We start from the raw sequence: 14404 nt of genomic DNA, 5'->3' as shown, positions 1-14404 counted from the left end.
GTCAGGGGTCTCGCTGCAGCCCTCCGTGGAGTCCGGGCAGCGGTGACGTCATTATTTACCTTCCTGGCTCCTGCGCAGGCGCTCTGACGGCTGTCGGCTCCGAACTACACGGAAATACCCGATCGCCGTCGGGTCCGCTCTACTGCGCAGGCGCAAGTTTCCTGCGCCTGCGCAGTAGAGCGGACCCGAATGAGATCGGGTATTTCCGTGTAGTTCGGAATGGAAAGCCGCCACAGCGCCCCCGCTGGAGCCAGCAAAGGTAAATATTGAAATGACAGTCGGCACAGTCGCCGGCTGTTCGGAGGGCTGCGGAGAGACCCCCGTGGGACAGAGGACGGCGTGGGAAGCCTCATTAGGATCCGGAGGCTTCCCCCACCCGAGGTGAGTACCCCCCAGGGGATCTTTTTATTGTTACAGAGTCTCTTTAAGGAACACCTGAAGTGAGAGGGATATGGAGGCTGCCATGTTTATTTTCTTTTCAAAAATACCAGTTGCCTGGCTGTCCTGCTGATCCTCTTCCTCTAATACTTTTAGCTATAACCCCTGAACAAGCATGCAGCAGATCAGGTGTTTCTGACATTATTGTCAGATCTGACAAGATTAGCTGCATGCTTGTTTCTGGTGCAGCCAAATAGACCAGCAGGACGGCCAGGCAACTGATATTTTTTTTAAAAAAGGAAACAAATATGGCAGCCTCCATATCCCTCTCACTTCAGGTTCCCTTTAAAAAAACATGTTAACTTAGATTTTTTTAAATTTGATCTTCTTAAAAGCTACAAAGTCTATTTGAATATTTTTTTTTTACACCTTCCCCAACAATCAAATCTTGCAGTTTCACATGAAATGAATTATAAATTTGCTGGATATTTTGCAATGACGATTTTGAATTGTAATTACGAATTTTGATGTGACATTACGATTATGGAAACTCGAGCTCGACACTAGTTAACGCATGTCTTCTATGTAAGATAAAGGTACCTCCAGTGCCAGAGATCAGAACTTTCCCCGTCTTCTATCACTACAAATCCATCAACCAATGCAGCACGGAGGAGAGTGTGGGATCTACAACCTAATGTGTGTGACCGCTTTTATGTGGACTTGTTGTTTGTTGCAGATGAAACATGAAGATATGCCCAGAGGTGAAATGGAGAAGATTGCTTATTTAGTAGCTCAGTTGGGCGATACAAATCTTACAGTAGAAGTACTGCTTATAGAACACTCTGCGTTTTCCCAGGAAGGTGATCGAGGTAAACGTCAGAATACAGCTCATTCTTCAGGATGTCCTACAGGCCTAACCCACATATTCTATCATTGAGATGTAGAATATTAGGTTATTGATTATTGAATTACTCAATACTAGGCACGTTTGGTCTACCAAGGGATTGAAAGAGCAGACTTTTTCCATCTTAGTCTTGATTCATTAAAGGATACACAAGGTGAGTTAAAAAAATTTTTTTTACTTACCCCGGACTTCTTCCAGCCCCTACAAGTTATGTGTGTGCCTCACCGCATCTCCACCCTTCTCCGGACTCCCGCTGGCAGCCTCTGAAGATGGCTGACCTCGGATGGGTTGGCGTATTCTATGCAGTTCACTACTGGGGACGAGGGTGCAAGCCCGTGCATGCACAGAAGACGCCGACCCATCGTAACGTGTGTAAGAGAACTACTTCCAACATCGTCTTAAAGTAGACTGAGCTTTAATTGTGTGGGCTTTTGGGGGGCAGCATGCATTTACTTACCTACAGGGGATGCTCCATAGCCCCCCTTTCCATATGGAAACCACCAGCTTGTCTGTCCCTGTGCTGCAGGTTGAAATCCATGTGGTGACTTCCTGTGTCTTTGGCAACCCAGATGCATACTGGGACATGTAGTTCACTGATACGGTTACATCTCTTGACCTGGAGATGTAACCAAATCAATTGGAACTTCATCTTCTGGCATTCTCCATGTGTCCCTGGCATGCGTTGCAGCAGCCAGGGACATAGGACAATGTTTTGGCATGGAAAGGGGGGGGGGGATAGAAAATGGAGGTCTCCATATAGGCGGGGGGATACTGAACAGGTCTCCATAGGTAAGTGAATTCCTGCTGCATCCCCAAAAGCACATATTTAATGAACACCCTTAGGGTGGGGTATGATGGCATCACTCGGGGCTTCACAATTTACTCAGAAAGTTGATAACTTAGACTTGCATTAGAAACGGAAACCCAAATTTTTGCTGCACATTTTTCAGCTGGATGGAATCTGTAAAATCTGTCCGGGAGATCTGAACCCCGATACTCTAATGCTTATCTCAGAGACTGCACTTCATTGACTTGACCTCTGATCAGATAAACACCTGTTCGCTAGTTCCAGATGTATTTTAAAAAGTGCCCATACAAACCGACGCTAAATAAGAACTCTAGCTTTCACTGTTAAGCCTGTTACACACATCCAATTTTGATTGGCCAATCACTGGACAATTTTACCACCTCCATGTAGTATAAGGGCCAACATATTTTGAATATGAATACTATGAACATTTTGTAGCTAAGCCCACATGCTATATAGAGGTTGTAAAATTGGTCAGTCATTAACCAATCAAAAATTGGAATGTTGTACCAGGCTCTACTCTGTTGACCATCAGAAAAAAGGGGGCAGTATGTGTGTAGCTCCTCCCCGTTTCAAATCTTTCATTGGCCAATGGCCATAAATAGGAATGATGCCCACCTGTAAATGGGGTAAAATTCTGCACTTATCAATATATTCTATAAACTGCTTAATTCCAAGGGTGAAAAGTGACCCACATTGGCCCAGATTTTGTTTGCCAGCCACCTCACTAGTCTATGTTCCTCTTTTGAATCCTCCAACCTGACTTTTAGCCTCCAGTAAGGTAGCTTTAATTTCCTCTGTTCAAAGTAGTGTGGAATAGCTGGCCAAACTTTCTGTACCCCATATGTCACCAGCATTTGAAGGAAACAGTCCTTAAAGGGATACTGTAGGGGGGTCGGGGGAAAATGAGCTGAACTTACCCGGGGCTTCTAATGGTCCCCTGCTGACATCCTGTGTTGGCGCAGCCACTCCCCAATGCTCCGGCCCCGCCTCCGGTTCACTTCTGGAATTTCTGACTTTAAAGTCAGAAAACCACTGCGCCTGCGTTGCCGTGTCCTCGCTCCCGCTGATGTCACCAGGAGTGTACTGCGCAGACACAGACTATACTGGGCCTGCGCTGTGCGCTCTTGATGACATCAGCGGGATCGAGGACCCGGCAACGCAGGCGCAGTGGTTTTCTGACTTTAAAGTCAGAAATTCCAGAAGTGAACCGGAGGCGGGGCCGGAGCATTGGGGAGTGGCTGCGCGGGCACAGGATGTCTGCGGGGGACCATTAGAAGCCCCGGGTAAGTTCAGCTCATTTTCCCCCGACCCCCTACAGTATCCCTTTAAGTTGTTTTTTTTTTTCCTTTTGTTTATGAAACAGGCAAGGAATTTCCAGGATTTTGGGAACATCAAGACTATGATATCAAAGCCTGGAAAGATCTGAAAAATACTGATGCTGAAGCTTCGAGAGACGTTGAAAGAAAAATGCATGTTTTAGAAAAACCTGAAATATCTCAGAACAATGATACTGAAGACTGGCAAGGCCTGGAACGGGATCCAAAAGCTCAGAGAGACCTCAAGAAAGAGGCTAAAGCCTGGAGACATCTTGAAGATAAAACTGCAGCCTGGAGAAGCTTGGAAAGTAAAATCAAAGCTTGGGGAGATCTAAAGAGGAAAATCACAGATCTTGGTAACCAGTTTGAATTGTGTCAAATTTTGAAGTGAATTTCGGACTGAATAGAGATGCTGTAATTTGATCTTGATTTACAACTTTCACACAAATGTGATTTTCCACACATGGTGGCACCAGGGCCGGAGCTACCATAGGAAAAAATGGGCAATTGCCCCAGGGCCCCAGAGCCTGTAGGGGCCCCCAAGTTGACCCTCCCCATCTTAACTGTTGCTCCCCAGGGACTCTGCAGAGTCTGTTAAGTTGGGAGGTGATTGGGGGAGGGTCCGCAGCCAGCTCAGGGGCCCCGGTGGGAAATTTAGCTGCAGCAAAGGGCCTCTAATGACGCTTTTTGGTCCGGGGGTGTCTGTTGGGGGGCCCCAGGCCAATTTGGGCCCTAGGGCCCAATTGATATTTGAACCGGCCCTGGGTGGCACATTTGTTAGCATGATCACGGTTATCCTGATGATAGGTGGGAGGAGTTCCATGCAACATATGGAAATCACAAAATAATTGTATAGTACCATGCACACTTGCTACACCATTTTCTTGTGCTACTATCGTCTTTAACTTAAATGCAAACACAGGAAAACTGCAGCATGTTTGCATTTTGGTAAAAATCATATGTCATCAAATCACCCCAGTGGGAATGAGACACCACATTTATATGTTGATAATTCCTCCCAGCAATTTCCAAAGCACAGGAAAATTGAGTCCAATCCAATTTTAAAATAGAAACATGGCCTGTAGAAAAGGCTCTTGTTTTCACTGACAGATGTTAAGTGAAACGTATTAACCTCCCCAAAGTGCCACAAGTGGTGTTGAGTGGTGCAGCCAATTCAGAATCTCTATCCCTCTCATTCCCCTTCTCCAACATATGAAAGAGGAGCCATGTACAAAATATGTTGGTACTTGCTTCTAATCTATCCCAGATTGAGTGTGAAGGAACGCAGTCATCTGGTTGGCTGAGCTACAGCCAATCAGAGGGCTCCTTTTCTTCACAATGCTCTTCCAGCCTGTCAATCTATCTCTCTGCTTTTTCCTTGGCCCTGTGGAGATTTCGGCCCTGCTCCCCTGCAAGGTGTTGAGTGAGTGGGTTGGGCACTGGGCAGGGGAAGGGGAGGCTCAGGGGGGAAGCACAAGCAATGGGGACATACTGTTCTGTAGGCTACCTAGATTCTCCCAGTGAATTGCACCACAGGAAGTTTATCCACTAGTACCAATATGCTATTGGTTCTTTTATTTCAATAACTATATGACCAAAATATAATATTTCTTTCATTTATTTAACCACTTTACTCCACGGGCTTTACCCTTCACGCCAACAACTATTTTCATCTTTCCTCTCATTCATTCGGCAATAACCTTATTACTGCTTATCAAACCTAAATGATCTGTATCATGGTTTTGTTTTGTTTTTTGGGTGTGATACTTGTTTTCAGGAATTACCTTCTTTTCTTTGCATTTTAACCACTTTACCCCCGCCCGTACGGATTTCTCCGTCCCTTTTTCCATCCTTTAACCCCTAGGGACGGAGAAATCCGTACTTTGCGCACTCCCGCCGCTGCCCGCGCTCCCGCTCGTAAACACGCCGCCCGCTGCTAGTAAACATGCCGCCGCCCGCTCGCCCAGAGATCAACGAACGGGAAAATCCATTCCCGTTGGTTGATCTAAGCCCCGCAATGATCCGCTGCCGCTCGGCTGAGCAGCGCGATCATTGTGAGCAATCACAAAGTCCCAGCCTCTTTCTACTTCCTGCAAGCGTCCGGAAGGACGCTTGCAGATCGCATGAAACAAAAAGTTACTGTTGCCATCTTGTGGCCAAATAGTAAAACTACACCCTAACCATTTTTTACACACAAATAAACTAGTTTTACACAAAAAATTAACTCCTTACCTCCCACACTCCCCAATTTATTTTTTTTGTAATTAAAGAAAAATAAAAATGTACAATTTTAAAAAAATACATAAATAGTTACCTTAGGGACTTAACTTTTTAAATATTTATGTCAAGAGGGTATAACACTGTTACTTTATAAACTATGGGCTTGTAATTAGGGATGGACGCAAAACTGAAAAAAATGCACCTTTATTTCCAATTAAAATATTGGCGGCAAACATTGCGATAGGGACATAATTTAAATGGTTTTATAACCGGGATAAATAGGCATATACATTTAATGGGTTTTAATTACAGTAGCATGCATTATTTAAAAACTATAAAGGCCGAAAACTGAAAAATAATAATTTTTTCCCACATTTTTTCCTATTTTCCCATTAAAACACATTTAGAATAAAATTATTCTTGGCATAATGTCCCACCTAAAGAAAGCCTAATTGGTGGCGAAAAAAACAAGATATAGTTCATTTCATTGCGATAAGTAATGATAAAATTATAGACGAATGAATGGAAGGAGCGCTGAAAGGTGAAAATTGCTCTGGTGGTCAGGGGGTAAAACCCCTCAGTTGGGAAGTGGTTAAAGGGAAAAACTAAGAAAAAATGAAAAAATACACTATTTCTCAATTCCACTCCTTATAGTTTTAAAATAAAGAATGGTTCTGTAGATATAACGCACACATTTTATATGCCCATTTGTTCTGGCTATGACAGTTATGTTCCTAGTACAATGTACGGTGACAATATATTATTTGTAAGTAAAGGTGTACTTTTTCTGTTTTTGTTTGTTTTTTTCTCTGTACCCTATCAATAATTACAAGCCCTTATTTGCTAAAATAACAATAATATACCATCAGGACATACATATTAAAAAAGCTGAGCCTCTAAGTTAAATATTTATGTATTTACTTTTATGTTGTCTTTTTTAGCAAATGTTTTATAATGGTAACTATGAAAGGGGGGGGGGGGGTTAATTTAGTTTTATTTCTTTTATGTGGTGTACAATGAAGTGTAAAATGTGTATTCATCATGTATTTTATAGTGTTTGTTACGGGAACTATGAATGAAGATTTCTATTCACCAATCACAGATATGCTGCTTTGAGCATCAGAAGCTTGTGCGCTGCAGTGCGAGATCTGAGCGACACATTAAAATGCACGGTTGGCAGTTAGCAACTGCCAACAGGAATGTATTAATGTGTCCACTTTGCAGCAACAACAGGTTAAAGTGAATGGGAACCGCATTTAAAAAAAAATGAAGCAAATACTTACCTAAGGAGAGGGAAGGCTCTGGGTCGTATAGAGCCTTCCATCTCCTCTCTCAGTGCCCTCTATCCTGTGCTGGCTCCTCCCCCTCCGTTTCAATCCCCCACCGAAAGGGTATTTGGAAGTCTTCGGGAGCCTTGTCCTCCCGAAGATGTGCGGCTCCATACTGCACAGGTTTGAGCGTGCAAGAGAGCGTGCTTGCGCAGGTGCAGTACAGGGCCGCCCTTCTTCAGGAGCACTCGGGCTCCCTGAAGACTTCTGAAGCCTCCTTCGGCCGGGTAAAGCAGTATTTGACTAAATTTGTCAAATACTGCTACCGGGCGAGCCAGCACCGGAATGAGGGGACCAGGAGAGGAGTGAGAAGGCTCTATACGACCCAGAACCTTCCCTCTCCTTGGGTATCTGTCTCATTTTTTTAAATGCGGTTTCCATTCACTTTAACTAGGTTATCAGGATAGTGTAATAGTTAAGAGCTCTGCCTTTGACACAGGCGACCAGGGTTTAAATCTCAGCTCTTGTTGTTCAGTAAGCCAACATCTATTCAGTCGGAGTTCTTGGGCGAGACTCAGTAGCACTGCTACTTGTGAGAGAACGCGGAAAAGCCGCCGCTGACAGCAAGCTGGCTGATTCCGCGTCCAACGCGGTGGTCTGCACGCGGAAGCGTGCGTCTGGTAACATGGCAGAACGCGGAAAAAGCCGCCGCATGTACTGACAGCAAGGTGGCTGGTTCCGCGTCCAGCGCGGCGGTTTGCACGCAGCAGCGTGCATCTGATATGGCTGAGTCTGTTAGTTCACACAGGTTTAGGAATACGCGCGCGTGCGCTGAAAGGCAGAACTTTTATGATGGCCAAGGGGGGATCAGCTGACCAGTCCGGTCAGCTGACCTCAGAGCTGGTAACCATTGGTTGATCACTTAAGGGTGGCGCCAGAGAGCAGTGCTCTATATATGGTTACTGCTGGCCACTCTCAAATTGTCTGCCGTTGCAAACACTACGTGGAAGCACTCAGACCTTAGTCAGATCCAACAGTTTGTTTGAACCAGGAGGACCTGGGAATTCACACTGAGCCAGATTACTTGTGTTATCAATCTGTTATTCTTCAGACTAGTTCCAGGGTGTAGAGACCACAGACCTCACACCCAAGACTAGGGAACTTGTGTTATCAATCTGTTATTCTTCAGACTAGTTCCAGGGTGTAGAGACCACGGACCTCACACCCAAGACTAGGGAACTTGTGTTATCAATATGTTATTCTTCAGACTAGTTCCAGGGTGTAGAGACCACGGACCTCACACCCAAGACTAGGGAACTTGTGTTATCATTCTGTTATACATCAGTCTAGTTCCAGGGTGTAGAGACCACGGACCTCACACTCAAGACTAGGGAACTTGTGTTATCATTCTGTTATACATCAGACTAGTTCCAGGGTGTAGAGACCACGGACCTCACACCCAAGACTAGGCATTGTTTTATATCTGTTATGATCTATTGCTTTCCTGACTATCCCTCTGCTTTCTGATTCGGTACCACGCATATCTGATATTCCGTTGCCAAACCCTGCCTGCCTTGGATACCGAATCAGCCTTCTGTCTTTGTACTTTGTCTGTCCGTGTGTTGCCGACCTAGCTTGCCCGACCTCGAGAGCTATTTCTCTCCACTAAAGAGATAGTCTCCAGATCAGTCAGTGACATCCACCTTCAGGTGTCACTCACTCTCTGGTCCTTCCTAACTTCAGCCTGACTCCACCCCTTGGAGAGTCTCAGGCTGCTGGAAGCTTTCTATACTCTCATAGCAGTATCTCCTGTACTGCCTAGAGCCACCTGCTCATCAGGTGGGTTACTCAAAGTCATACTGTTGCACCAAACACTCAATATATATATTTACAGGTGTCCAGAGGTTAGTACTATATCTGTATTATTGGTGATTCTGCGGATCATCCATAATCAGGTATAGATCTGTATTCTTGGTGATACTGCAGATCACCAATAATCAGATTCTCTCTGTGTGCTGACACTGATCGTTACACTACTGCCTACTGAGTGCTTTCTAGTAGCTGCCTTGCAAGTGCTTTGAGTACAAAAGGAGAAAAGTGCAATACAAATATAGAAATTATTATTGACTTTTAGGACTTGTTGATGATTTAGGACACGTTCATATGTAAATATAGGACATTTTATAGATTCACAAGGTTTTAGGCACCTCTTTATTTGTGTAAAATTGCAGCCAGAATTTGTGACTCCTCCCCTTCTATTCTTACAGCGCAGAAGTACACTGAGACAGAAGCAGAGGAATGCTGGAAAGGTTACAGGTACTATTTACAGCATTGGGAGTGTCCCCAGTGGATCACAGAACAGGAAATGAAAGAAATTCCAGATGAGAAAGCATTCTGGGAGGGCTGCATCTATACCAGAGAACACCTCCGGGAGCTGGTGGCCGCCGGGCATGTCACCCTCACCAATCAGGAGCTCTGTACATAGCACAGCCGGTGACGGCACTCAAAGACTTTGTGCCGGACTTATTCTGAGTTGGAAAACAAAGCAGAAGTAACTTGAAATAAACCAGGACTATTTTTTCTTTCCTAAATGTTGGCTAATGTTATACGTGATAGCAGAGAAATGCTAATAAACCAAGACTGGATTTGCTGTTTTCTTATGCTTTTCAAATATTTGGCAGCTTGGTGACGATGTGGACAGTGGTGGGCCGAAATTTTGCATCCAAATTCACATTTACGCATCGTAATCCTAATGCAAAATTTTGGGGAAAATCGTAATTGATTTCGTATGTAATAGTAGTATTTCATAATTTCACGTAATTTTTTCCGTAATTTTTGTGCAATTTCACGACATTTTGTGCCGACTTTAACGGTTAATAGCAGAGCCCCCATACAGGATATTGACACCAAAATTGCTACATATGTTAAGGAGAATATTGGGTACAAGTCAGAAAAATAATTTTTTAAAAAGACATTGTAGTTTCCGAGAAAATCGATTTTAAAAATGCAAAGAAAAATGGCTTTTAAACTGTCATTTTCCAAAGTTTAAAAAGCATTTTTTCTTTGCATTTTTAAAATCGATTTTCTCAAAAACTATATGGCCTTTTTGGAAAATATTTTTTTTCCCTTGTACCCAATATTCCAGGCTTTCTCAACCAGGGTTCCTTGAGGACTCTGCAGGGGTTCCTTGGCATTTTCCCCCATCGTGGAGGAAGTATAATAGAGCACATTATAATAGGGGGTACTGTAACAAGAAGCACTAAATTGGGGTCAGAATAATAATGAGCACAGTATAATGAGTGGCAGTGTAATAGGTGGTAGTGAAACTAACAGCCTCACCTACTTTTAAAGACCACGCCTCCTGAAAAATAACTGCAGGGGTTCCTCAAGATCAAAATATTGTTTGCAGGGGTTCCTTGAGATCCAAAAGTTATTTGCAGGGTTCCTCCAGGGTAAAAAGGTTGAGAAAGACTGCACTATTCCCTTTAAAGGGACTCCGAGCTCTGAATAAAAATGAAATTGGTACTCACCTGGGTACCAAGGCTCCTTCTTCCTCATACGTCATGTCTGACGTCACCACGCCGGCCGCCTCAGGTCATCACGGCGGCCGGCTTAACAGTACGGCACATGCGCGATTAAACCGCGCATGCGCAGTACTGTCACGCCGGCCGCCGTGATGACGTGAGGCGGCCGGCGTGGTGACGTCAGACGTATCGTATAAGGAAGAAGGAGCCTGACACTCGGGCCAAGTGTCGCCGGGAACCGCCAGGGAGCCATTTCTGACCAGGCCCTGGGAGAAGAGCCAGATGGACGCTGTGGGACCTCCCGACCTACGGTGGGCTGCAGAAAGCCCCAGGTGAGTACCAATTTCATTTTTATTCAGAGCTCGGAGTCCCTTTAACATAGGTAGCAATGTTGGTGTCAATAGCATGTATGGGGGCTTTGGTATTAACCTCCAAAATCGGCACAAAATTACACGGAATTTCGTGAAATTACGAATGACTACGGAATCAATTTAGTTTGCAAATCATAATTACATATAGGCGTAATTGTGAACATTTTGCGAAATCCTAATTTTGATGATTACGATCATCATGTCAGCCAGAAACTGGACATTAAAGTGTACCTGAGATGGCGAGGGAGAGGAAATGTATACATACCTGGGGCTTCCTCCAACCTCCTCCAGGCTGATGGCTCCCTCACCACCCTCCACTGCCTCATGTATCTTCTGCAATCGGCCCTGGTAAGTTGTCCAGTCAGGGCCAGCTGGCGCAGGCACAGTCTGGCCACATGCACTCCCCCGTCATGCTCCCATCACTGGGAGCGATCTGCGCCTGTGCAGAGTGTGATGGGGCAGGTGCACACACGCATGCGCAGTTGGCTGTTGAACTTACTGGAGCCAATTACGGAAGTTCAAGATGGAAGGTGGTGGGCGGCAGCTCACTAGCAGCAGTCCTCATAGAAGCAGCAGGCATGGAGGTACAACTGCTAGTTCACATTATGAATGCCACCCAGAAAGGTACATAGAAAAGAGGTAACAGGCCAAGGCGGGAAGCGGATCCATCTGAAAATGGCGCCTGCGAATAATGGCGCACGGTGTTGCCGCTAATCCGTTTGCTGCTTATCGCTATTTAACGTTAAAGCCTTATTGTTATTTAACGTTAAAGCCTTATTGTTATTTAGCGTTAAAGCCTTATCGTTATTTAGCGTTAACACAAAGAACCCTCTCTTTACTTATCCCTAACCTCTAAACCCCCCTGGTGGTGCCTAACCCTAACCACCCCCCTGGTGGTGCCTAACCCTAAGACCCCCCTGGTGGTGCCTAACCCTAAGACCCCCCTGGTGGTGCCTAACCCTAAGACCCCCCTGGTGGTGCCTAACCCTAAGACCCCCCTGGTGGTGCCTAACCCTAAGACCCCCCTGGTGGTGCCTAACCCTAAGACCCCCCCCCTGGTGGTGCCTAACCCTAAGACACCCCTGGTGGTGCCTAACCCTAAAACCCCCTGGTGGTGCCTAACCTTAACCCTAATCACCCCCCTGGTGGTGCCTAACCCTAAGACCCCCCTGGTGGTGCCTAACCCTAAGACCCCCCTGGTGGTGCCTAACCCTAAGACCCCCCTGGTGGTGCCTAACCCTAAGACCCCCCCCTGTTGGTGCCTAACCCTAAGACCCCCCTGGTGGTGCCTAATCCTAAGACCCCCCTGGTGGTGCCTAACCTTAACCCTAATCACCCCCCTGGTGGTGCCTAACCCTAAGACCCCCCTGGTGGTGCCTAACCCTAAGACCCCCCTGGTGGTGCCTAACCCTAAGATTCCCCTGGTGGTGCCTAACCTTAACCCTAACCACCCCCCTGGTGGTAAAGCAATACACAGTCACTTAAAATACAATAGTATAGTTCCACCCCAAATGCAATGTCAAATACAGTTCACAAAGGCTATATGACGGGGTTTTAAACGAACCAAGAGTCTTTTATTCTTCAATTTTCAAATTTCTGCAAGATTGCGGACAAAGTACATAGACAGCCAATACAGGACTCCACATCATAAAAAAGGACTGCCTGACACGTGTTTCACGGTCAAAGACCGCTTCCTCAGAGGCATACAGTGTACACACATATCAACTGTCGGTTCAACGACAATAACCCAGCGCAATCTGTAGACTCAATAGGAATGCACTCCTAGACGAGATCCCGGACCCAGAAGCGCATCCAGGAAATAGGAGTGCATTCCTATTGAGTCTACAGATTGCGCTGGGATATTGTCATTGGGGAGCAGGAAAAAATGGCGCACAGCTCCACCAGAACATTATGGCGCCGTCTATTTAATGTAAAACGCTAAATAGCGTTATGAAATTGTAACATTGTTGTAGCACAGCGGTCTAGCATTGAACTATGGTTCCATTTTGTGCATAAAGTGCAGGTTCGAATCTAGTCAATGATCTTTTTTTAACTATTCTCATTTATTGATACATGCGCTGCTATCTGAGGATTAATAAAAGATTACTTTAAAAAATACTTTTTATGAAGTCAAAGTTTTGTGTTTTTAATATCCCAGTTGCATAACATATGCAAAGGACGTGGGAAGGCAGAATAAAGATGAGAGTTTGCAGCCAGTAACTCCCGTGTCTCCTTCTTAACCTTGCATAAGATATTCGGCTGGGATATCAAAAACACAAAACGTTTAGTTCATAAAAAAGTATATTTCAACTAATCTTTTACCAATGCACAAATAGCAGCGGTATCTCTATCAATGAAAGAAAAAAAAAAAATGTAACGTGCAGAGATTCGAACCTGCAAAATTCTCTCCAAAGTCTGGTGCTATACCGCTAGGTTAAGATTTCTTCTTAGAAATCTGGCTTGGTAATGCTTACACATTCTTTTATAACACTATGCTGACCAGCACCATCTACTGGTTATACATTTCACTGCAAACACCACAGGCAGCCCGAGTTTTATTACAACGGAAAATTACGTTTTAAACTCTAAAACGCTAAATAGCGTTTTAAGGGCATGCGCCATTTTTTCCAGGCGCCGCTTTTGACTGTATGCTGTCGTTGAACCGACAGTTGATATGTGTGTACACTGTATGCCTCTGAGGAAGCGGTCTTCGACCGTGAAACACGTGTCAGGCAGTCCTTTTTTATGATGTGGAGTCCTGTATTGGCTGTCTATGTACTTTGTCCGCAATCTTGCAGAAATTTGAAAATTGAAGAATAAAAGACTCTTGGTTCATTTAAAACCCCTTCATATAGCCTTTGTGAACTGTATTTGACACCCCCCTGGTGGTGCCTAACTCTAAGACCCCCCTGGTGGTGCCTAACTCTAAGACCCCCCTGGTGGTGCCTAACCCTAAGACCCCCCTGATGGTGCCTAACCCTAAGACCTCCCCAGTGGTGCCTAACCCTAACCTTGGGATCAGGGGCTGCAGGCCCTATTGTTACGCCAGTGACTCTGGCCCTTGCCCTCTGCAATTATGGCAAGATGCAGTGGCGTAGCAATAGGGGGTGCAGAGGTAGCGAACGCATCGGGGCCCTTAGGATAGAGGGGCCCAGAGGGGCGCACCCTCAACCACAGTATTAGCTCTGTATTGGTCCTGTGCTAATAATATTTACTCCCATAGATGCTTTGAATAGTAGTAATCATTAACACACTGTTCCCCACCCCCTTCTTGCACCTGACCCTGTGGAAATCCTTGGCAGGTTTTGGTGCGCCGTATCAATTGTTATGTATAGAGTGCTTTGGGGGGCTCCATGTAAGACTTGCACTGGGGCCCACAGCTTCTTAGCTACGCCACTGGCAAGATGGTCCAGTACATGTTCCTTAAAGTGGACCTGAACGCACAGGACAGAAGGAAAACAAACGAAATGCAACCTGTATGTATTTAGAGGGATTTAGAGGGATTGGCCTGTCTAATTCCCCCTCATATGTGACTAATCACAAGTAGTAATTTAATCTCTCAGCTGTGTCAGGTGGCTGCCTCGCCAGAGCAGCCAATTTGTAAAGACAGGA

The 14404-nt window shown here is 45.2% G+C and overlaps 1 protein-coding gene across 1 annotated transcript in view; it reads left to right on the top strand.

Moving 5' to 3' along the window:
- LOC137528589 (uncharacterized) overlaps positions 1–9547 on the top strand; it is a 51823-nt gene extending 42276 nt beyond the window's left edge. Inside the window, exons 7-9 of the mRNA XM_068249937.1 lie at positions 1115–1247; positions 3457–3765; positions 9165–9547. Of these exons, the coding sequence (XP_068106038.1) occupies positions 1115–1247; positions 3457–3765; positions 9165–9382 (660 nt within the window). The 3' untranslated portion in view covers positions 9383–9547. The remainder of the gene's footprint in view (positions 1–1114; positions 1248–3456; positions 3766–9164) is intronic.
- Positions 9548–14404: the final 4857 nt, after the last annotated feature.

The sequence above is a fragment of the Hyperolius riggenbachi genome, chromosome 8 (assembly GCF_040937935.1).
Source record: "Hyperolius riggenbachi isolate aHypRig1 chromosome 8, aHypRig1.pri, whole genome shotgun sequence".
Taxonomy (NCBI): domain Eukaryota; kingdom Metazoa; phylum Chordata; class Amphibia; order Anura; family Hyperoliidae; genus Hyperolius; species Hyperolius riggenbachi.
The sequence above is the reverse complement of the archived record's forward strand: the minus strand, read 5'-3'. Positions and strand labels throughout refer to the sequence as shown.